At 36.6% G+C, this 25223-nt stretch overlaps 3 protein-coding genes across 5 annotated transcripts; 1 reads left to right on the top strand and 2 right to left on the bottom strand.

The window, feature by feature from the left end:
- Positions 1-210: 210 nt before the first annotated feature.
- Positions 211-3761, bottom strand: LOC141595753 (putative cysteine-rich receptor-like protein kinase 20). Its single transcript, XM_074415718.1, has 5 exons — positions 3150-3761; positions 2860-3010; positions 2380-2504; positions 2050-2260; positions 211-1953 (listed from the first exon to the last, which is right to left on the bottom strand). The coding sequence occupies exons 1-5, from the start codon at positions 3759-3761 to the stop codon at positions 1649-1651; spliced, it is 1404 nt and encodes a 467-aa protein (XP_074271819.1). The 3' UTR covers positions 211-1648.
- Positions 3762-6210: 2449 nt separating this feature from the next.
- LOC141597337 (nudix hydrolase 20, chloroplastic-like) lies at positions 6211-12527 on the bottom strand. Of its 2 annotated transcripts, none has more exons than XM_074417760.1 (9): positions 12154-12527; positions 11837-11901; positions 9548-9734; positions 9373-9453; positions 9140-9265; positions 8459-8538; positions 7917-8032; positions 7661-7781; positions 6211-6404 (listed from the first exon to the last, which is right to left on the bottom strand). In XM_074417760.1, the coding sequence occupies exons 1-9, from the start codon at positions 12478-12480 to the stop codon at positions 6335-6337; spliced, it is 1173 nt and encodes a 390-aa protein (XP_074273861.1). In that variant the 5' UTR covers positions 12481-12527; the 3' UTR covers positions 6211-6334. The 2 variants fall into 2 exon arrangements, with proteins under 2 accessions (XP_074273861.1, XP_074273860.1); XM_074417759.1 differs by lacking the exon at positions 7917-8032 and adding an exon at positions 8204-8319.
- A 1503-nt stretch (positions 12528-14030) lies between these two features.
- On the top strand, positions 14031-17734 carry LOC141597332 (putative nucleoredoxin 1). Of its 2 annotated transcripts, none has more exons than XM_074417749.1 (3): positions 14031-14201; positions 14933-17000; positions 17200-17734. In XM_074417749.1, exon 2 carries the CDS (start codon positions 15702-15704, stop codon positions 16995-16997), a length of 1296 nt encoding a protein of 431 aa, XP_074273850.1. In that variant the 5' UTR covers positions 14031-14201; positions 14933-15701; the 3' UTR covers positions 16998-17000; positions 17200-17734. The 2 variants fall into 2 exon arrangements, with proteins under 2 accessions (XP_074273850.1, XP_074273851.1); XM_074417750.1 differs by having other exon boundaries at positions 14033-14201; positions 14933-16679.
- The last annotated feature ends 7489 nt before the right edge of the window (positions 17735-25223 follow it).

The following is a 25223-nucleotide window of genomic DNA, read 5'->3' on the forward strand; positions in this document are numbered from 1 at the left end:
TGCCTCATTCTTCATTTGATGATGAACCCTAATTTTGGGCTGTTTGTGTTGGTTTTATAGTGTTGATGAGGTTGGTTATTTGTGGACATTTTTGCCCCTTTTTAGTAGGAGTTGTGGAATGAGGATAATATATATATATATATTTTTTTTTTTTTTTTTTTTTGTTAATATCGTTTTTGAGGTGTTCACCGTCGACGACAATGTGAATATTGTTTTTAGAAGTAAAAGTGGTGTAAAATTGTTAACCAAGAACTTTGGTTAATGTCGTTTTTACTCTGCAAATTACTATTCACTTGTCTCGAGACGAGTCTTGGAAATCCAACACCCAAATTGAGACAAATGAATAGTGCTCTAAGGGTTCGTATGGATTGGAATAAAGTGTTATACAATAGAGGGATGGAGTTAGAACCTTGTAGGCAACATATTTAACAAACACTTCAACCAAGCAATGGAATCAAATTCATTTCAAACAGTAGGCACATGACATGTATGTATGGTTAGAGTTGTTCCGATACTATCAACGTTGGTACAAGTCCGCACGGTAGTTTCTAACAGAATTGTTGGCATAAAGAGGCTCCTCCTGTCCGTCAAATTCAGACTGTCTTTGTCTACTACTGTCGTGTGTAGCAGAATAAGCTGATGATGACGTCAATGGCCCTGAAAGTGATTGAAAATCTGAAGAGTTGCTACTTAGCATGAGGACCACGGATGCCATGGTTGGTCTGCTAAAAGCATCCTCTTGTACACAAAATAATGCCTACTTGGATACATCGCAGGACTTCTACTCTCGAGACGCTGGTACTTAATGCTGGATCAACTAGCTCCATGACATCACCTGTATTCCATAGTCTCCAAGCCTGCTTCAACGAGAAAAGCAGTCATTAGTCGGTTGACATATTATGACTTCATTTTTTTTTGTCTAAGGGTCCGTTTGGATTGAAGGAATTGGGGAGAAGGGGAGGGGAGGGAAAGAGAGGGATTTAATTTCCTTTGTTTGGATAAAAAATATGGGAGAAAGGAAATGGAAGGGGAGAGAAATGAGAGGACTTATTTACCCTCCTATAGAACAAATTACAATCTTTCCAAGGGTGGCAAGATTTGGAAAGAAAACATTATTTGTACTCTAATTATACCACCACCATCCTTCAATCCCCAATCCATTCTTCATTTCCCTCCTTCCTCCCCTTCCATTTCCCTTCATAATTTTTGTTATCCAAACACCCACATTCCATTTGCCCTCCCCTTCTCTCCCCTCCTTTCACCTCCCCTCACTCCCCCTCCCCTCCCTTTCCCTCCTAAAATTGTATCCAAACGGACCCTAAAGGAGCTACAAGGGCGGATATGCTGCTGACGAGGTTTGAACCCGGGTCGTGATTTAATCAGTTAGCTGGCTGACAATGCCTGACATCTGCACATATTGTGACTTCAGGAGGACAATGGAGGTACGTGTTTGACTCGGCTACTTTGTGGAAAAAGATGAATGGATGGTTTGGATTTTCTTACTCGACTAAGAAGACTGTCCCTTCCAAGGGATTGATTGAACAAGTTATTGCTTCGCCCGTTTATAATCTCATACGTCTGTCTTAATAGAGATCACACCCGCCATTACGTATTCTGGTGCCATGCATCCCCTGCATCATGAATATTATCAAGACATTTGGGAAAGGCGGAAACTATTGGGTTTTTCCTTAACATCAGAAGTTAAGACTTGCTGAGTTCCAATTATTTTCGTAGTGGCATTGGCTTGAGTTTGGTCTAACTTAACCAATCTTGCCAGACCGAAATCTGCTATTTTTGGGTTCATCTCCTGATCTAGCAAGACATTGCTCGTCTTAAGATCCCGGTGTATAATCGTGAGACGAGAGTCTTCATGAAGGTACAGTAGTCCGCGTGCTATTCCCATAATGATCTTGAACCGTGTTTGCCAATTTAAATACTTGCGGTTGTTTGGATCTGTAAAACCAGCTCAAACGAGATTTAGTCGAAAGAACATTCCACACGAGAAAAAAGAAATAAAATAGTACTCCGCATGTGTTTAAAGTAGTCTACCAAATAGGAATCGGCCAAGACTCAAGTTGGGCAAGAACTCGTAAACAAGCAACTTTTCTTCTCCTTCCAAACAAAATCCCAATAATCTGACCAGGTTTCTGTGCTGCAGTTTGGCTAGTAAGTTGACTTCGTTTGTAAATTCTCTGTCACCTTGCGAAGATTCTTTGGATAGCCTTTTTACGGCGATTTCCTGTCCATTTGGAAGCATTCCCTGCCCAAAAACAAATTAAATGGAAGTGTCGATGTTGATTAAAATATTTACGAGTTTTATACCAGTAGTACTAATGTAAGGAAAAAAAAATCATGAGAAAGTATTTGCTTTAGTAGTACCCTGTAAACTGGTCCAAATCCACCTTCTCCAAGTCTTTTTGCATCGGAGAAGTTACCAGTTGCGTTTCTTATGGTCTCTATATCAAACTGCTGAGCATCATTAGTGTTTCCGTCCGCCTGGCTAACTATAGGTGAATTAGCAGTGAATAATAGTTTAAGTATTTCGGTGGGAGGAGAAATTCCCATAAAAGGACAGGATAAAAACCAAACTACACAGTCGATTTTTAAACTCTGATCAGCATTCACTTTTCTGAATCATGAAATATACTTGTGCATATATAAGGATGTAGTGTTCAGCTGAAAAATGTAATGATATGGTCTGAACTGTTACAATGCGGCGTGGTCTGATTATATATCAATGGGTTCTAAATTTGTTTTAAGGTTCCCTCTAAAATTATTTTAAGTGTAGCTATATAACGAAACATTATTTTTATCCAAGCAGTTCAGACAATCAGACATCTTAGATTACAGATTACTTACCTGGTCTTTGCTGGGTTTTTTTCCTCCTCAAAGCACAGATAGTAATCACCCCGATAAGTAACGCAAGTGCGCCGCCAACAACTGGAAGTCCAACTGAAATCACGTAGTATCCTACGCCTTTTTTTCCTGCTTCATCACAATTTGCAGGAAGCTGTTAAAATCTACTGTATGTTAGTTGGACACCTCAGAAAAATAAGCAACTTTAATTTTGGTGCACTGCAGCAATAATCAAATGCGGAATGAAAACATGAATAGCAGTCGCGGCTAGTAAGGTCAGGCGTGCACTGTACTAAACAATACAAAGTCTGAGAGGATGAAAGAGGAGAATCTCCTGTTGCAAAACTGCGTGACGTATGATCAAAGGACGCCTTATTAATCAGGCGGTCAATGGTATCTGAAAGTATCTGTTCAAACTTATCAGGATCGGATGCATTTGCAGTGCGGTAGTTGTCATAAGTCCAAGGTACAAACTCAGCCAAGGCAAAAATATTCCGATTTGCATATCGCAGTGTGCATTGCTCATACCAGATAACGGCTTCATTTTCTTCTGTACATTTCTGTAAAACAAATGTTGCTGCTTCTTTCACACATTCATGACAGACAGTCGGGGTGACATCACCCCGACAATAGAATAGACCATAGACTTTATTAGAGCCTCGGCCTTGAGTGGAGTTATGGAAGGAAGATGTGGCTGATTGGGTTGTCAGATCTCCGAGAAGGGTTTTCAGGTTTTCCTGATATGGACTGTTCTCTTTGTAGTTGCCATATTCAACGACACACCCCCAGTCGACAAGTCGGGGATCAGACTGTGAGTTGCCAGGAACAAAATTCAGTAGTAGTGTTAAAAGTTGAACCAAATTCAGGAACATTGATTTTCTGATGTGTGGATGAAGTGATACCATTTCTTACTTCTGCAGAAGGCCAAGGAATATTTCTTAATAATATCGGCACCAATATGTTCCGAAAAAGATTCAGTTGCCTGAATCTTTCAACCACAGGGACAGAATATCATTTAGTAAACTTTGAAATGGTTACATACCTTGTAAGGTTAGATGTATTTATGATGCAACGACGAAGATCAAGTCATCACTACCGCATTTGAGATTAAGACTGAAATCGGAATTGGTATCATAGTTGTGATCAGTAAAAAATGGTCATGCTTCACCAGTTCCTTGATTATTCCTAGTTGTGAATACTCTAGTCCTATTATAATTTTGCTCCATGAGTTTACTTTAGTGTCCGCGATTATTTTAGCCAAACCCGTACTCTCCGGCGACTGACTGCTTCATTGAGTTACCCTGATTCTTCATGGCCTTCAAAATAAACAGAATGCACTAAAATTTAAGTTTCTGATGTCCGCTAATGAGATTGGTTCATACTTCATACATCCTTTTGCATCATCCTGATAAACCTATGACAGTAAAACTTCAAGCAATGCCTCCGATAATAACTAAGAGCTTCAGTCAGTTGATCTAATGTTCGGAAGCTCCAGATACTGCTCCTGTTATATTTCTAGTTTGCAGTTTGCGCTCAATTTCTGTCTAATTACCATTCATTTGTTCATTAGTTCTTAATCGTTTATATGACCGCCATTCATTTGTTCACAAATCATTAATAAATCGCCTTTTACGGCTTTAAAGCAACCCAATTACATCATTAGGCCGAATCATTCCTTGTTGCCGGGCAAGCGTATTATCTACGATGGAGAGGACGACCTTTAAAGAAAATGTCCGAGTTTCAATTATATCCTTCACTCAGGAATTAATGACAACAAATCGGAAGAATTTTCGGAGAAAATCGAATTATACTTGGGAATTACTCCGATAACAAACTATTCACTTAAGTCATGATATGCATGTAAATACGGTTTAGACAATATTAGCGTAAAACAACCCTACATAAGAATAACCGAACCGAACCGAGTCCAAGAGTAACAATACTTAAAAATAACATGCAAACTGGAAAATGTGATAAAAAAGAGGAGGCTCAAATCCACAAATCATCAAACAACAACTAAAGGAAAAGGCATTGATGGAGGAAGGTTTCTACCATGGCGGCAAAGCAAACTGAAACAAGGTGAAATTACAAAATTACCCTTGTTCAGCCACTGCCAGGCCAAATAGCAAAACACCCAAATCTCCAAAAAATAACCTAAATCCCCAAATTGATTGTCTGACTACTTTGTACGAAGTTTATCATCACTGCCTCAATTATTTATTATTATTATTATTTATTATCGTATATGATATATGAATTATGATATGAATGAATGATGAATATGATCCTGATGGTGATAAACCATCTAAAAAAAAGAAAGAGAAAAAGAAAAATAAGGTGGATTGTAGAGAACTGTTTGATTAGGAAGTGAAATCACAGGCAAAGATAATTGATGATTAAAATCAATAATCTAAAAGGAGAGGGGCAAACAGTTCTCTTGAAACTCCCACTTCTCTCCTTGCCTCATTCTTCAATTGAATTGATGATGAACCCTAATTTTGGGTCTTTTGGGTTGGTTTTATAGTGGTGGTGACTGGTGAGGTGGATTAGTTGTGTGTTGTGACATGTTTGCCCTTTTTTTAGGTTTGGTGGAAATTGTGGGAGGGTATTTTCGTCTAAATAGTCGTTTTTTTTTGTGCGTTTTTAATTAGTAGATTATACAACCAGTTGTATACGGTTGTATGGTGTAGAATTCGAGCTGTGTACTAAAGTTTTCGAGTTTTGTTTAAAAGAATCTGAACTATGCTTTAAAGTTTCTGAACTCACACACTTAAAACATAAAAAAAATACTCTTACAAAATTCAATAAAATTGCACATAAGCTCGAATTAATGTATAGGGTTGTATAATGTTTATTATACAACTGGTTGTATAGTAATATTTGTGCCTTTTTTGTGTGTTCACTGTAGACAACAGTGCATATTTTTTCCCAAAAAAATAGGCGATAGATCAAAAAGTTTTACCATTCACATTAATCAGGAATCAAACCCGAACTGTTCTCTTTGTTACAATAGTAAATGGGGAGATATTAATTATACTTCATTAACTAACTTAACTAGTAAAATTACCAAGAGAGATTGCCATAATTAAGACCGATATTACCGAACTCAATTAGATGCATGTAGTATTGGTGTGTCAAAAACTCAAAATATCGGACAAGCTAATTCATGAACAATTTCCACATTTGTTTACTTTTTATGAAGTATCCAAGATCAACTCTTCAGTGTCTAGTATTGATCAAGGCTATGCGAGAGCAGCATATTCAATTCTTCGAGTGTCTTAGTATAAGACATGGTACGCGATGTAGTATGAAAGGTTGGAGGGTTGGAGCAACATAGACATTGCCATAGGACATGCAATCCCAAGAAAACATGCAAAGCTGATTAACTTGCACAATGGAGAAATATTTCTAAATCTCAGATTGTCAAAACTGAACTGATTCTTATGTATGTGAATAATGTGATCTTAATGACAGAAATTTACGAGAAGTCACCGCTCTTTAAACTCTGAAGGAGCTTCAAGTATCCACCATGCTCAGGGCAAATATATCTGCAAAGTTTATAGCAGAAAAAATGGAATGAGTCCTTGTGGATAGGGGTGAGCAAAAATATACGATACGGTTTAATAATACGGATACGATACGGTATACGGCTTGAGTTATACGAATTTCCGTATATACGATACGAAAATCCGTATATACGATACGGTTTTTATAAAACCGTACCGTATCCGGGTCGGGCAAAAACGAAACCGTATATACGGTTTCTGACACGGTTTGAAGTTTTTGTATAAAAAAATTAAAAAATGCAAAGTTCCTCTTTCAACTCCACTCTTTTAATGTTTTTTACGACTTTTTTTACTAACTTATCTCAATAAACAAAAATCAGCCTTCTATAAGAGGTGGTCATGTTAATTGTTAGAGCTAATTATTAGCTCTTGAATAATTACAATGTTTAATTGGGCATTTGTCACCAAATCGTATCCGTATATACGGATTTCGTATACACGGTTTTTCCGGGTACCCGAAAACCGTATATACGGTTAAACCGTATCGGATCCGTATAGTGATTTTTGCGATTTTTAAAACCGGATACCCGATACAGTTTTCAAAATCGTATCGGGTACACGGTTTTGCTCACCCCTACTTGTGGAGGCTGAAGGAAACAAATAACCGATTTAGTCACTGATTTGCCTCTCATTTCCTTTTTTTTTTTTTTTGATTAGGTAAGAAAAATAACAATTAATTGTAAAATAGAATTTTGCAAGGTTTTATTCACTATATCTTATATGATCAAATAATCTAAGATGCAGTGACTCAACTCCTGCAAGAAAAATATATGCCCCTCTCTAATTTAAGACATCTGGAGAAAAATAACCCTAATATTGATGGATTAATACTAGGGTTCTTCCAGGAAGAGGCAATTTAAATACCCAGAAAATTAAAATAAAATAAAAAAATAGAAAAAAATAATAGAGGTTGAAAATAAAGAGATGAAGAGTTCGCTTCTCATTTCTTTATGTTTCATTCACTTTAGCCTATCATTTTCGTAACACCAACCATCCTCTTTACTCTTTACGATGATAAAAGCTGAATCTCAATTGGTCTCGTATAAGACAGTTGTACAACATACAACGGCCTCATAGCAGCTTACGGACCTCATTTAATGATAGTAACAAATGAGGTGCATGAGCTATTAGTTGTACGCAATAAAGAGGTCTTGTTTGATAATTTGTGAAGCTCAAATTATGCATATATGGCACATATAGGAATAGATATATTTTTGTTCTATTTTTTAAATACATACCCATGTCGGAAGAGGAAGTCAATGATGACAAGCGTGCAATTTCTCTTGAAGAAGTTAGTTGTTCTGATTAAAGTCGCCACATGAGGAACTGGGATTAGCCTGAAGCTCTCCACCTCTCCATCTGCATGTAACCAGACAGTGTTTTACTTGAATACTGTGAGCACATCTAGCTGATAGTGTTGGACACGCAGCATGCTGGCAGAGTGAAGTGTCGAACCAACATAGTTCGACTGTGTATACTAGAGCACGGGCTTACCATGGTTATTTGGAACAAAATTTTCAGGAAGCTCCAAATCATAACAAAATAAAACATCTCTCTTGAGTCTATGTCCATCAATATCTGTGTAAGAGATGGCCCCAACTGGTTTGACTCTGCTGCAAGTGACCGACTCAACAAAGCGTCGAGTGTTGGACATGGCCATACTTGAAAAGTTTCAAATATTAGGTCTAAAATTGAGTGTCAGTGTTGGACACGTAGCATGCTGGCAGAGTGAAGTGTCGAACCAACATAGTTCGACTGTGTATACTAGAGCACGGGCTTACCATGGTTATTTGGAACAAAATTTTCAGGAAGTTCCAAATCGTAACAAAATAGAACATCTCTCTTGAGTCTATATCCATCAATATCTGTGTATGAGACGGCCCCAACTGGTTTGACTCTGCAGCACAAGAGCCGTCAGCACCTTCAATAAGGAAGTAATAATGCGCTTCCTAAGTTTCAAAAATTATCTTATTACACACATTAAAGTTATTAAACGGTTAACAATAGTTCTGTATGAAAGAAAGTTGAAGGGTTACTTCTTGGAAATGGATATGGGAATTCCTGCTTCCTCTTCACATTCCTTCATCATATTCTCACCGCAGGGAATACCATGGGGCTGCACTATAATTAGAGATGCATGAATTAAACAACTTCCTTATCAAACTAGGTATAAAAATAGGCAAGTGTGCAGGCTACAAGCTGAAGAAGACCCACATGACTAAACAAGACTATGCTCAGATACTCATCACAGTGAAGAGACGGAATGATGCAACAACAATAACGTTACCCTGTAAGGCTGTAACGACACCACAAAGATTGCCAGAGACCATGGTAACCGAATTCGCTCGGTACCCTACGAATCACGATTTGTAAAAAGCGAATTCTATCATGTTGCTTACTGAAAATACATATAACACACATTCTATAAGAGCGAATCGTGAATGGGTAAGGAGTAAGGACGTATTCATAGCGAATTCGGTAACCATGTGCCAGACGACCCATAATGGTATTTTCATCGAATGACTTCTAGCTACTTCACAATAAAAAGAGCGGTTACTTTAGTGAGCCATATTCCCTTATTCTATCATGATCTTAAAAAAGAAAAATAGGCAATCTTTGGCTCCACTGGAAATAGAAAACACCAGCGGCTAGATACTAGATCACTAGCTGCTCTTAATTCAACACTGAAATATCAAAAATTAGCATTTGTCACTCACCAATCCTCCGGCAACGAGATGGTCAAGCATTCCCGGGTATGTGGATTTTGTCTGACTCCTCTTTCCAAGCCAGATAAATTTTTGACCTTCTTTTCTGACATAGCCATTCATATGAACTCCATATGCCTATTTGAGAGGAGACAATAAAACATTAAATCATTCTAATCTTCTGCTAACCTTCGCCCGAACTTGCAATATAGTAAACTATATAAACACAAACATGATTTGCTAACCTTAATTCCAAAATACGGAGCTGCTGCCCGTTCTAGTGAGAAGAATGCGTGTTTCTCAAAGGATGATGTGACAGGGTAAAGCTGGTTTGAAAGTGTCATGGATGCTTGTCACAAATACTTGGAAAAGAAGAGAATATAGTTTAGAAAAAACGATGTTTGGCCCTGAGATAAGTACCTCATTCCTAATACCTGGAATCAGTTCTTCGCCTAGGCATTTGATTACATCAGCAACTGCTGAAGTTCTATCCCCAGGTGTTTTAAGTGACGGCTGAAGTCTTACATGCCAACCGAAAGGACTGCTGTGCAAGTTATCTTGCGGGAATTGAAATACATCCTGGAAACTCCTCAAATGAGCAGCAAAACTTCAAAATCATCAAAATATATGCAATTAGTCTGAATTCTGTCATAGGCATAATTTTGTAAATATCCTACTCCGTATTTGCCAATTGATGTCATTTTAGCACAATTTTAGGCCTCACATTGGAAATGATGGTATGGAGTTCTGCACATCACACTTATCTTGGTAGAAAATAATCAACACATACATCTCAATTCATGGATTACATCCCAATTCGTGAGTTGCAGGTAGTGACACACACATTTTTATGAAAAATGCTACGGGGTACTTCAGAAAGGGTTGCACTATGTTACAATGCGAGTCCTAGTGTTTGGCTCAGCTGTTTATGAAAAAAATTCAATATTTTATCGTGCTAGAATCTCCTAACTATTTAGTGTTGACTGTCGAACACAAAGATGTAACGGAACTACGTGAGGTAATCCGACCATTTTTTTTCTGATTCGTAAAAAGACACAGGCCAAGGACCTACGGGAGAGTAGAGCCCTAAGTCCCTAACATAATGAAATAAACACAAAATTCCAAATAAATATCCGAACAACCTAAACTAAAGTCAAAACCAAAGACTCGTCCAAACACTAAAAACCAATTAGAATGACGAAAAAACAGACAAACACAACACCAGTTTAAAGCTCCCAAATCCAGCTGACAATGGGTTCGTTTACTCCGAAATTGATCAAGTACAAGCAAGAACACAAAGGAAAATAAAAAAGATATAATCTTAAACTAATCCGTCTCTTGCAAAAATGTCGACGTAGGTGTCATGAAGCATGGATAACAGTGAAACCAACAACACAGAATGACAGTTCACAGCCAAGCAAGAAAATCATCCTGGAATAGAAATACATCCTGGAAACTCCTTAAATGAGCTGCGAAGCTTCAAAATCAACAAAATATGCAATAAGTCTGAATTCTGTCATAGGCATAATTTTTGCCAATATCCTACTCCGTCTTTGCCAATTAACGTCATTTAAGCATAATTTTAGGCCTCATGTTGGAAACGACGTTATGGAGTTCTGCACATCGCACTCATCTAGGTAGAAATAATCAACACATACATCTCAATTCATGGATTACATCTCAATTCGTGAGTTACAAGTAGTGACGCACAATCACATTTTTATGAAAAATGCTACTTCAGAGTTCAGACTTCAGACAGGGTTGCACTATGTTACAATGCGAGTCCTAGTGTTTGACTCAGCTGCTTTTTGAAAAAAACTCAATTTTTTTGTGCTTGAAATACCAAAACTAATTCGAGTGTTGATTATTGAAATAATAACATTTTTTTCGATTCGTATAAAGACACAAGGCCAAGGACGTACAAAGAGTAGAGCGGCCCTAAAGTCCCTAACATAATGAAATAAGTACAAAAATCAAAATATCCCAACTACCTAAACAAAACTCAAAACCAAGGACTTGTCCACGCACTACAAAACCAATTATAACGACAAAAAGGAACAAACACAACACCAGTTTGAAGCTACCAAATCCAGCTGATATTGGGTTCGTTTATTCTGAAATTGATCAAGTACAAAAACAAACACAAGGGAAAACCAAAAGACAAAATCTTAAACTAATCCATCTCTTGCACCAACAGGAATCAACAACACAGAATGGCAGTTCACAGCCAACCAAGAAAATCATACCCTAGCACTTAAGAGGGAGGTATTGAGTACTAATACAATGCATAACAGGTCTAAATCCCCTATGGTCGAATTTGCCTTTGTACCCCCACAAACCAAAAAAATCATACCCTAGCACTTAAGAGGGAGGTATTGAGTACGAATACAACAATACATAACAGGTCTAAATCCCCTATGCTCGAATTTGCCTTTGCACCCCCACAAACCATAATTCCCAAATGAGACGGCTATATGATTCGACTCAATAGACAAATGAGCACGTCTCGCACTTTTAATAAGTGAGACCGTCTCTCAAGAGACTAATTAGCAGTTACTCGAAAACAAAACAAATAATACAAATTTAACAGCAATTTAATCCTACTTCCACAATTATCACATCTCAAAATACCATCAAAGAATGTAACTTTTGTGCTCTTCTAAGATCATCACCTAGGGAACCAACTCAAAAATTGAAAACTGAACTTACCCATTATGTATATATCCAACAATTTGATCCTCAACAATAAAAGGAACAAACTCACATTTCTTTTCCTGCAAAATAACAGTTAAACACCATCATTAATTCATCACCCCATATGAAAAACTAAGCAAAATTCTGAAGGGCTCCTGCAAATTGCGAGGTAAGGGGGGACGGAGATACACAGCGTTACCCTATATTAACAACACAACATAAAAGAGGCTGTTTTCGAATGACCCAAAATGAAAATTGCATCGAGAACTGCATCAAAGGACGGCTATTTTACTATAAAATAATGAAATTTGAAAAAAAAAAAAAAAACTGACCACGTTGCGATTACAAGCTGTAACTTTGTCAAAAAAACCAGTGAGATTAGATGGGTCAGACCCTGATTGACCAACATGAATAACATCATCCCAAGTAAAATTTTTAGCAGAAGAATTTGTTGGGTTTAAAACAGTTTTAATTGATGTGGAAAAACATGTTGAATTGATGAACTTGGGTGGATTTGAATGTGGGAAAGAAGTAAAGAAGGGAAATTTGTGGAATGATAGAAAGGAAATGTCATGGGATTTTGTTAAAGAGACGGTTTTCAAAGGTATAGAACTCCAACGATTGTTCATAGTCAACAATTTTGATGATATGTGAGCCATTGTTGCCTTGTTGGTTTGTGAATTGTGACCAAAACAGGTGTGTTGAACTCCAAATTCTAACGCAAATTCTTATTTCAGAAATAAGACGAATTAAAGGTCGTTTCTTTTGACTTAATTTCGATTAATAAATTGATTCAATTGATTCACCATTCGATTCGATTGATTCATTCCATTCATTCGATTCGATTTAGATCATTCAATTGATTCGATTATATTAGTTTATTTCAACATTACTATTATTATTCTTATTGATATTATTATTATTATTTTTTATAATGTATTTACTATTATTATTATTATTATTGTTATTATATTATTTTTATATTTATTATATTACTATTATATTTATTAATAATGAATTCGTATTATTTATATTATTATATTTATATTTAATATATTTATTATTATTATTATTATTATCATCATCATTATTATTATTATATTATATTTATTATTTTATTAATATATTCATTATTATTAATATTATTGATAATATATTTAATATTATTATATTAATAAGTTATAATATTATATTTATTATTTTATTAATATACTCATTATTATTAATATTATTAATCACGTATTTATTATTATTATTATATTTAATATTATTATATTAGTAAGTTATTATATTAGACCTATTATTATTATATTATTATTATTTATTTTTTAGTTATTATTATTAATATATTATATTATTATTAATAACGTTATCATTTATATTACTAATATATTATTATTATTACTATATTTATTATTATATTACTATTTTATTTTTTATATATCTTATTAAATTATTACTATTAGATTATATTAATATATTATTATTATTGGTATTATTGGTATTATTTTTATTATAATATTTAGTATTATTATTATTATTATTAATATAATCTTTTTATTATTTCTTCAGTTCAGTTCAACTCCATTCAGTTCAGTTCAGTTCAGACAATTTCAGTCCAAAAGAACATGGCCAAAATGGCATTTTACGATAAAATTAGGTTTGTGACCCGTGAAATTCACAGGTTTATCTGTTTTAGTTTTGATATTTTAATCTAGGTGGCTTTTTGGATCCTACGTACCTTTGTCTAGATGGCGTTTATTTGTCATTTTAGGGTAGCCTTTTAATTATATTTTATAGATGTTACAAGTACTATTTTCTCCTAAAATGTTACCATCCTTTTCAGTTTTAGGATAAAAAGTGAAAACTTTAGTTATAAGATTTTGTCATATTTGGTCGGTGTCTTATTTCAGACCGGTTGAAGCAAGACTTAATGTCTAACTTAAGCTACCTCACCCATCCTCGCCGTATTCTAATCAAAGGTAAAGAAATAATTGGGGCGGAGGGAATATCTTTTTTGTCAATACGATTCTCTGATACAGATAAGATGAGTATATGGTTTTTATTATGCGGTTTCCGCATACTCCGTATATGATACGGATTTAAAACACCGTATCAAGTCCGGGTGTGGTAAAATGAAAACCGTATATACGATTTCTGACTCGATGTGAGATACTGAATAAAAAAATAAAACAATTACCCTATTTCCTCCTAGTTCCTAGTTTCCTACCCTCCGCAAGACCGCAACTCCTATTTCCTACCCTCCCGCCCAAAACAACAAACAAACTCAATTCCTCCGATAAACCCTAATTTGCAAACAACCCAGCAAATCTCCTTGTCTCAATCAACCCTAGTTGATCAGTTTCTTCTTTCGATCAAGGTAATATCATCTCTCTCATTCGTATTGTTCGTTTTCCTTTTTATTTTGGCGAGTTCTTCAATTTTCAATTAAAGTTGATTTGGCTTTGTAAAATTGTAAATATTTATTTTGATGTTTCAATCAAATTTGGAGTAATTATTTTCAATGGTAGCCTGGTAATGTATCAACTAAACTAATAATTAGGTCATAATTAAAATTATTCAAACTAAAGAATCATTTTTTAATTTGTGATATTATCAGTAGGTAGATTATGATAATACTTTTTCAGCTTTGTAATACAGTTTCTGAGCTCGTTTGCATATTTATTGACCTTTAACAATTTTTAATGAGCTCAGAATCAATATTCTAGCTTCGAAAAATTATTGTACAACTGGTGTATAATCCTATTTACGTGATATTCCCTCTGTTCCGGTCAATTGTTGTCCTCTGGTTGTGGCACAAAGACCAAGGAAAGAGGAGGGGGCCAATTAATAGATGACAAGTGGAACAAATTGAGTGTGAATGATCAAATTGCGCAACAAATGACCGGGACAGTGGGATTATTATAATGTTAGTAGTATGAAATTTTAATTTAGATAATTTGTAATGATAGCGATATAATGGTTAACCAATGAACTATTAATTCATGCCGTTGGAAATAACTGATTTTTTTGAAAGCTCAAGCATCTTAGTCCTTCTTTTTATCTACAAGGAAGGATTGAAGGATTGATACTGAGTAAAAAATGTGGCAGGTTATTTATGCCTAGGACTGCAAAGTCAATAGAGACGACTTTGCCTAGAAAAGAGCAAAGTGCTTTGATGCCAAGATTTCTAAAAGGTCAATAGAACAGACAAGTGGGACAATGCTCCTAAAGCCATGTGACACGATTCCTAAAAATTCATCGAAGAAGAGGCGTGTAAAATCAAGGGATGTGGAGGAGGAGGTGGAGGAGGACATGGATAAGGTGGAAAGAATGCTCCTAAAGCTATGTGACACGATTCCTAAAAATTCATCGAAGAAGAGGCGTATAAAATCAAGGGAGGTGGAGGAGGACTTGGATAAGGTGGAAAGAATGCTCCTAAAGCCATGTGACACGATTCCTAAAAAGTCTTTGAAGAAGAGCCGTGTAAAATCAAGGGAAGCGGAGGAGGAGGTGGATAAGGTGGAAATAATGCTCCTAAAGCCATGTGACACGATTCCTAAAAAGTCTTCAAAGAAGAGGCGTGTAAAATCAAGGGAGGTGGAGGAGGAGGTGGATAAGGTGGAAAGAGAGGAGGTTTCTCCAATTAAAATTGAGGTAGGGGAGCATGTTGATTTGAAGGCCTTGCTATCCAGCAAAGATCGTAACTTTCTAGTGTCCCCCAAAGATGATGAGAAAGTTCCTATTTCTAGTCTTGACGGCAAATACGTCCTTGTCTGCTGTTTCTTCGTGCCTCATGATAAAGACGACCCTGAAGTCAGTCCTTGCCGATCCATTGAAGCTTTATACTCTGAACTATCTCTTCAAGGGATAGCTGATAATGTTAAGTTGGTCGTGGTTGTCAAGATGGCCCCTGATTCTGGTATTTCTGATTTTGGCAGCTTTTTTTCCAAGTTCAGTCGATTGCCTTGCTATACCTTTCTTTGATTTCGAGTCCCGCGACAATGTATGCGAGTCTCTTCACCTGTGCACCCTGGAGTGTCTACGGACTGTGCCCTGTCTTGCTGTACATCCAGACGGCAAGGTTCTGCAGCTCTGCCCTTTTTTCCTTAACGATTATGGAGCTCGATCTTTTCCGTTTACCCAAGAGCACTTTGAGAGTATCAACCTAGAGGACGAGATAATCAAGCTTAGGCTTCGTTCCATCGACTCTCCTATATTCCTTGGGGAATTACTCCAATGCGATTCTCTGTCACAAATTGGTAACGAGAACCAGTCTATTCCAACGTCTGACCTCGACGGTATGCCTGTTGGATTATACCTTTGCTATGATGGTTTTAAGGAAGGGTTCATGGCTGATCTTCAGGATATCCATCAGAAATGTCTAGATAAAGGCCGTAAGTTTGAGATCGTTCTTGTCCCTCTCCCCTTTGGACGTCATTATAATCCCAAGTCCTTTTGTAAACGCGTTAGACGATATGCCTTGAAAGATTCCAGAAGCTCATCTTGGTGGACATTTCCCTTCAACGACAAGATATGTCGTACCCTTTGGCGCATCTTCCATTGTTATACGGAAGACCAATTAATCATTTTGCCACATGCTGGCCGTATAGGGGATCTCTGGGGAAGACATGTTGCATCCTTCTACGGGATTGATGCATATCCCTTTACAAGGGACGTTATCGTTGAAAGGAAGGTCAGGGACCTTAGATCAGTCACCCTGGGACAATTGCTTGGAGACACATTCATGTCTGATCTTCACAACAAGAATGTCCTCCTTTACCTTGACGACCCCACATGTTTTTTCGAGGATAATTCCATTTTCAGCAGCTTGAATGTGGTTCAGCGCGAGTTTCAGGTAAAATATCCGGACGTGAAAGTGGTTTTTGTTCCTTTTGAACCTATTTTAAGTGTCTCAAAAAGGCAATTGAACAAGATGGGGTGGCATTTATTACCCCCAGAATTGGGTGAGTCTATTATGAAACATATATTTATGATAGAAGCTTATCCGGACGAGGGTGTTCGTTCAACCCTAGTAGCATTTGATAAAGACGGAATGATTCTCTCTCGATCTGCTTATAATCGTCTACCTCGAAACTCCACTTCCCCCGCCTCCTTATTTGATGACACACTGGGAGCTGAAATTCTTAATGAGATGAAGGATTACATTTATTAGCAGGTGGTCTGTCTTTCTGGTTTTATTCAATTGCTTCTCCTGCTGTTGTCATTTGTGCGTTTACATTGAGTATACTTGTCAAGCTCTCTTAAATCGTCACTGTAAATATTTTAATTAACCCAATTTGTTTTTAACACAATACATATAGATGTGATTGTATTCTACAAAATCAAACTAAAATTCGGGTCCTTCATTATTGCAGGGCAAACGTATCACGGGCTATGATGGGGAGGACGAGCTTCAAGAGAATGTGTGAGTCTCACTTATTATATCCTTCAAGGAAATGGCAAAGTCAAGTTCAGGGAACTTATGGCACACAGTATTCAATCGAAATCGAAAGGGCAGTCCCATAGCAAACAGAAACTGCTACTTCAAAATGACAACAAATTGGAAAATGTCCTCAGAAAATTGAATTATACTGTAGATAACTAACTATTCACTTTAATGGGTCATGATATTTACACAAGTAAATCCGCTTTACCCAACATTATTGTAAAACGGTCTTACATAAGAATATCCGGGAGTCCGAGAGTAACAACTAACAAGACTCTTCCAAAATAACATGCAAACTGGAAAAAATGAGACAAAAGAGGAGGCTCAAACAGCTCTCTTGAAACTCGAGTAAAGTAGATTTTAAGGACCCGAACTTTTGATAAAACTAGCATAAGGACCTAAAGTATTAATAGGAAGCTTTTCCGTTAAATTTAACGGATGGTGCAAGCACTTGCTTTTATTTGCATGATCGCCTTGGTCTTTTGTGCTCGTATCTTTCTAATTAATTGATCTCTATGTTTATTTGAGTTTATATTACAAAGTATTGCTTTATTTAAGTTTACTGCTTCGTTCGTTTTCGGGAAATTCCATTATTTCATTTTGATGAATTATTTTTTATTGCACAATTTCATTTTGAGTACGTTTTTATTAGTAAATCCGTCTTACTTTATTTGTGAAACCCGACATCTTAATCCTGATAGAAAAAAGATAAAACAATTCCAATAATCAAAGATAATAGTACTAATACACGGTACTACACTTAGGGACTTAGGGTGAGCAAAACCGAATATTCGATAGGTTTTGAAATTGTATCGGATATCTTATTTTAAGAACTCACTTTTCTAGTATCCTTATCCATCTTTAAATACTATTGATACGTATCTGATACGGTTTTGATGAAAATTGTATCGTAAATATGAAAATTCATATTGTATCTAAGGAAATTATATAATTCATATCGTATAGCGTATTGTATATACAAATATTAAAATCGTATCGTATATTTTTGTTCACCCATGACTACATTACTACTTATATATCCCTTCTCTCTTCATCATACTTCTTGCTTGTTGGCTCCTCATTCTTTATTAGTAAATATCATGTTTTCTCGCATTGCTTTTATTCCACACAAGGATTTAGATGTAATTTACCAAATGGAAAAAAAAAGTCGTTTCAATCTAAGACCGAACCAAACCGAATATATTGGGTTTGGTCAGGTATAAAACTGAAAGTTTTAGGTACAGTCTTTGATTCAAAAACTTTTTATTTTCGATCTGATCCGGTTTGGTATGGTCTGATTTTGCACCGATGCTCACCCTTATGTCTTTTCTGGAAACACAAGATTTAAAAGGCAAATCTTACAATTTGCATGGTTAACACTAGTTTGATATTAAAAATAACCCAAAATATGCTTTTCTATTTGAAAAAAATTGGGAGGTTTCGGTCCATCTTGCGCCCTTAACTCGACGATTTAATAATAAAAACATACCAAAAATAAAAATGGTGCAGTTATAAATAATTCGTCTAAATGGAATAAATGGCATTTTCCGACAACAAACGAAGTAGTGTAAATCAAAAATAAACCATTACTTGTAATATAGACTTAAATACAAAAGAAACACAAAAGACAAAGTCAACCATTTTTGGGCCACTTCCGTTAATTTTGACGGAAAGAAGAATTTGGGGTCCTTAAAGCTTTATATTAATACTTTAGGTCCTTATAATTAGTTATATTCAAAATTCGGATCCTTGTAGTCTACTTTACTCCTTGAAACTCCCACTTGCTGCTACTGGTGGTATAATATATGATGGTGATGAACCATCTAAAAAAAAGAAAAAAGAAAAAAAAAAGGTGATTGTAGAGAGCTGTTTAATTGGTAAGTGAAATCACAGGCAAAGATAATTGATGATTAAATCAATTATCAAAGGAGAGGGGCAAACAGCTCTCTTGAAACTCCCACTTCTCTCCTTGCCTCATTCTTCATTTGAATTGATGATGAACCCTAATTTTGGGCTGTTTGTGTTGGTTTTATAGTGGTGATGACTGATGATTGCAAACTGCATCAAAAGACGGCTACTTTACTATAAAATAATGAAATTTGAAAAAAAAAAAAAAAAAAAACTGACCACGTTGCGATTACAAGCTGTAACTTTGTCAAAAAAACCAGTGAGATCAGATGGGTCAGATTGTGATTGACCAACATGAATAACATCATCCCAAGTAAAATTTTTAGCAGAAGAATTTGTTGGGTTTAAAACAGTTTTAATTGATGTGGAAAAACATGTTGAATTGATGAACTTGGGTGGATTTGAATCTTATATCTTATATAAAAAGAGAATAAGGGGTTAATAAACACGAGATGGGTCTGGTCTTACTCGCGGTGGAGGAGAGAAGTCTAACTCACAAGTCCAAGAATGCTCTTATCTCCCAAAATCAATTGGCAATGGGAGAAACACCCCTAGGCCTTATAAGATAGACAATCTCTCTCTTTTTCACCGATGTGGGACTCACAAGTGGATTTATACTCCAACAGGGGTTTCGATATATTGGCGCGGCTTATACCCTTTGACCGGACCTATATTTACAGTAAAGCCATTCTTTCTTTCTTTGTTGGGTTTCCTCCCAAGTTTTGGCAGCTACTACATTTTTACATCCACCCTCAATGGAAATTACCGTCTTTTTCCAACTTGCTTTTCCATTTCTGTTCCATTTTTTTCCCTCTTCCTTCTCAACACCAATTTTGTTTCTTTTATCTTATTTGTTGATTTACAGTATGAATCTTCTCCTTTTCTCTTTAACCAGTCCAATTTTTGGGCTATTTCGTCACAGATTCATTTTTTCTTAGAAGTTAAATTTTTGCCTACTCCACTTCCGTAACTCTGATTCATTTTTCGTTTGTTAATTATGGTGTAGCTGTGCTCACATTGTGCCACATAGGATGATTTACAAGATTCTTTTATATATATAATGATGATTCCTGAAAGTGAACTTTTTCTTATATTGAACACCAAATATTTGATTAATTGTCAAAGTGAAGTGACAGTGTTATCTCACTGACTATGGTGTGTCCAACTTTTGTTGTTGTGCAATTCCTCCATGTCATCCGGTTCTTTGCATTTTTAGTCATTTGTAAGGAGTATTTTAGTCGTACGTAAACAATCGATGGAGACGAGGTAGTATTTATTTTGGAAAAGTAATGAGTCTAATAAATTTACTTATATTTTCGGAAAAACTTCTTTTGTTGTTCAAATATGTTGCTTTTGAGTCAGATTCAATTAAAATATTAAATTAAGTTTGCCAACATAGAAATTCACTAAGAGATTTGTTCATTTGCTTTGGCAGAGGGATTTATGGTGAATAACAATGATATTTCTCTCAGTAGTACGAATTTGAGCTTAATCGTAGCAGCAATGATTTTGGATTGAGTAGTTGTTTTTGCCGACACATATTTTCCAGATGACTCAATTTTTTCGATTAATAGAAAATCAATCGGTCTCATGGACGCCTTCTCTCTACCCGTGGAACCTAGCATGTTTGATGGGGTCATCAATATTGTCTCTTGATAATTTCGCTTTTTGCTTCGTTTATATGTTACGATTTTGTAGACATGCTATATGCTTGTTAATGCCTATATCTGTGGGACGTAGCATTGAATTTAGATTAGCAGTATACTGCAGAGAATTTGGGAGGTCGGAAGTCGGAATATATTCAGTGTGCCTCTAGACCTTAACCACATCTATATTAACGGCTAGGCAACTCTTGTGCATTACTTGGTTTCACACACACAGAATTTGCGGCTGTTTTGCCTATTTGTTTATGCTTCGAGTCTTTCATGCACTATCAATAGAAGTGATGCTTTTTTTATACTAAGATTGATGAACCGATACTAGAGAAGGCAATAGGGTAACCATCTTATCACTTTGATCTATAATTTTTAGTACCTACATCTACTTTGTCGTTTATCATACTGTTTTGTTACTTCAATTGGTCTCCCTTGTGACGGGTTACCATTTATGGCGGATATTTTGTGAATTAAAATGGTAACAAAATGGGTTAGTGGAGAAAGGGGACCACATGAATAGTGTTGCAGAGAGAGAAAAAGTGGGTACTTTGTGAGGTAAAATGGTATCCGTCACTCAAGAGTGACGGATATGTGCCGTCACAAACAAGAATTTGTGTTGTTACTTTGTAGAGCGCAGATCGAATGACTTTATGTGTGCTTGACTAAAAAAGCTTAAAAAAGGAGTTAAGAATGACAAACCTATTACTAAGATTGTAAAATGTAGGTGAGTAGGCTCTATAAGCATATGACAATTTCTTCTGGTTTCCATACTTTTATATTGCCTTATTACGTACTAATTGCCTATTAGTTCATACATGCATGTTTTTCTTTCTTTCTTTCTTATGATGATATGATTTTTTATGCAGCTCTACCATTTGAGACAAGATTATTCAGCATGTTATATCATGGTTCATGAGGGAGGCTGTTCATGGAGAGATGCTTTGCGGATATAAAGGATGACGGTGATGACTGATGAGGATGACGACGATGGAGACTGGAGAGTAAGTGAGTAATTGCTTATTACTTTCATTAAGTCGCCATCGTCTACTTTGGTCGCTTTTGCAACTTCGCAAAATTGTTGCTTCAAAAATATTGCTTCTGCTTTTGGAATCGTTGTATATATATTGGCCCTCCGCAGTCCTCAAACTATGAATGACTTTTTTTTTTTTTCAACATTTCCTCACATATAAAAACTAGAGCTATGGCCATTTGAATTCTGTAATCTATTTGCACTACTTCTACTACTGTTCGTCTACTCTACAAGAATTCTGCTAAACTACGACAGTCAATAAGGTATATGCATATATTGCATGCTTAAATTCTGTAAACAGGACAAAAAATAATTTTGGGTATTCTCATTAGTACCCTTTCTTATTCAATTGTTTTTAGTTATGCCTCTCCCTTTTCTAAATCCCCAATAATACCCTTAACTTTTATATTTATATTTACTCTTAAATGTAGCCTATTTAATTTTGCCGTCAATTGAATCTATAAGACTCAAGTGGAAGTGTGATTAGGATACTAGAGTTGTCACTTACCATTTTCACAACCGTTTCATTACTTTTCTCCACCATTGTGCACATTTTCCTTCCATTGACGAACTTCGTATTTAAGTTCCCACAATGAATCAGCCCTCTTTAGTCTTTCCCCTCCGACTTTCAGCTCTTGATATTTAAGTTATTTATGACGAAGTCTTAAAAATTATGTATGATGTAATGAGAAGTCGTTGTTATATCAATGAGAGCTTGACAAAATGAGAACTTGATATAGAAATTAGCTTTAAACCATATTCTCTTAAGTAAAATGTTATTGCCGAGATATATAGCTCTTGTTCTTTGGTTGCTATTTTTCTTCACTAAAAAGAGCTGGATGCCGCGGGCGTAGCCGCGACTTTCCTGCTAGTGTGGGAAAGAAGTAAAGAAGGGAAATTTGTGGATTGGTGGAAACGAAAAAGTAAGGGATTTTGGTAAAAAGAAGGTTTCCAAAGGTATAGAACTCATCAATACGGCTCTCTAAACTGCCTCTCCCTCCCCTCTCTCTAAAAACACAAAAAAAACCCTAGCCCTCTTTGAGCCGCCGCCTCCTCTGCCCACACAACCGCCCTTCTTCCCCTATGCGATCGCCGGCGATGGGTCCATCCCAAGGCCCTTCTCCGGCGATCGATCACATCTCCTTCTCTTTTTGACCTGTTATTTGACCTCACCCCTCTTTCTTTGTTCTTCCTGTGTTTCTTCAACCAGATCGATTGGTGGTTTCCCTGAGATTCAAGGCGTCTCTCGGGTCTGTCTCAGCGGGTTGTCGGACTAATCGGTTGTTGGCGCTTCTTTCTTGGGGTTCCTGCCCTTCCGACTCCTTGTCCTGTCATCGGTTTCCTTGCATGCGTCCCAGGGGTGATCCCCCCATTTCCCCCACCCCTGGTAGGTTTTTTGTTTCCGGCTGTGAATCGGAATCTATTGTTTTAATCGAGTTCGTCTTCCAGAGCTTCTTGATGTGCCCACTTTCTGGTTTTGACCGGTCCTTTTGTTTCCTGTCGGTGGGTACGACGTCTTTGGTCCGGTCAGAGTTGAGACGGTTGTGTGTGGGCCGTTTTGTGTTGTGTTTGTCGGCTTGGGACCAAGTGGTGATCCCCCCATTCCCCCCACCCTTCGGTCCTTTGTCCTTGTTGTGTTGGTCTATGAGCATAGCTCTTTGGGTTTGTTTGGGACCGATAGGTGATCCCCCCATTTCCCCCACCTTATCGGTCCCTTATCTGTGTGTCCTTTTTGTCTTTAAAGGTTGGTTTTTGCATGTGAGGCGGTGGTCCTGGGAGGAGTCGCTTGGTGAAATAGGTGTCCTTTTTGGTCTCTTGGTGCTTGCTGATCTGTCGCTTCTTTCCCCGGTTGTTTTTGTTGTGTCCGTTTTTTAGGTTGGGTGAGGTCACGGTGAATGGGTCGAATGGGTCTCCCTTTTGAGATGTGCCTGGTAGGGGAAGATTTGGGATTTTGGCTGTGTTGTTGGTCAGGTCGGATGCAGTGGTTTCCGCTACTTATTGATGATTGTTTTTTGTTTACCTTATTTACTGTTTTTCCAAATAAAACCGTTTCCTAGCTTTATCTTCCTAGATTTAATTGGGTCTGTCTGTTTCATATTTAGTTATGGGTTAATAAGGAAAATAGTCACTGTCCACCTAGTGGGTGTTGTGTCCATCTCCATCCTCCACCCTGGTGAGTTGGATTTCAGCAGTGATGAGCGGGTTGGTTTCGACAGAAGGCGTTGTTTTCTGGCTTCTTTTGACTGGGTTTTGGTTTATGGACTGCTTTGGGCCTTGCTTCTTTGCATGGTGGATTTCCTGATGGGTTGGTCTTTTGGTCAAAGGGTTCGATTTCTAAGGTGTAGGAGTTTTTTCTCCGCCGATGGCAGACTTCGTCGTCTCGCTCATCTCTTTTTCTTTCTTCGTTCTTTTCGCAAGAGCGGAAGTGCACCTTGTCATTGTCACTCTGCGGCTCATTGGCACCGATGTCTCCTGGAAGTCGAGCGTGCTTTTGAAGATGGTTCAGTTGTTCGTGGCCCTTCCTCCGCCCTTTTCCATCCTATGGTCGCGGATTTATCTTATCTTATTGCAGTAGTTTTAATTTTATTTAATTTTTATGTTTTGCTTAGGTATGACTTTGTAGTGCTAGGTTTAGCTCGCGGGTTTCTGGTGCTACTTAGTCGAGTAGCTTACTTTGTTGCTGATAGAACATTGTAAGGTATTCTCCTACTGTTGTCAAAAAAAAAAAAAAAAAAAAGGTATAGAACTCCAACGATTGTTCATGGTATAGTGTGGACCAAATATGTTAGATATACACGGCGTATATAAGGATTTGGCACACGGGATAGTTAGTGTACGCCACGCGTAAAAGGTGAGTTAAAGTTTTTTTTTTATTTTTTCTTGGAGGGAAAGTTGTGAGGGATTTGGCGGGAGTAGTATTGGGAATTAGCCTAATATTAATTAATACTTATTTTAATCTAATCTCCATAATTAACAACACTTATTTTAATATAATATTTATAATTAATATTTATCACTCTTATTATTTTCATTAATTAAACAACTCTAAAATTAGATATGTAACTTATATTACAAAAAAAACAATACAGTGATTAATATTGTAAAATTAAAAATTTCGAAACCTTATTTTTTTTATACTCGTCCAACATTTGATTAAATGACGCTCGATTTCGATCTCAATAAAGTGTATGAAGAAGACGAATGTTCACGACCAGCACAAACTAATGGCAATGGTGAAGTAGAAGATAATGGCAATGGTGATTTAATCAGAGACTATATCCAGTTGTATGGCGGCGGTCTAGTGGATAGTGAGGAATTGAGGACATCATCATTACTGCTGCTAAGAACAATAACATTGTT

This window comes from Silene latifolia, chromosome 8 (genome assembly GCF_048544455.1).
Source record: "Silene latifolia isolate original U9 population chromosome 8, ASM4854445v1, whole genome shotgun sequence".
Taxonomy (NCBI): Eukaryota; Viridiplantae; Streptophyta; class Magnoliopsida; order Caryophyllales; family Caryophyllaceae; genus Silene; species Silene latifolia.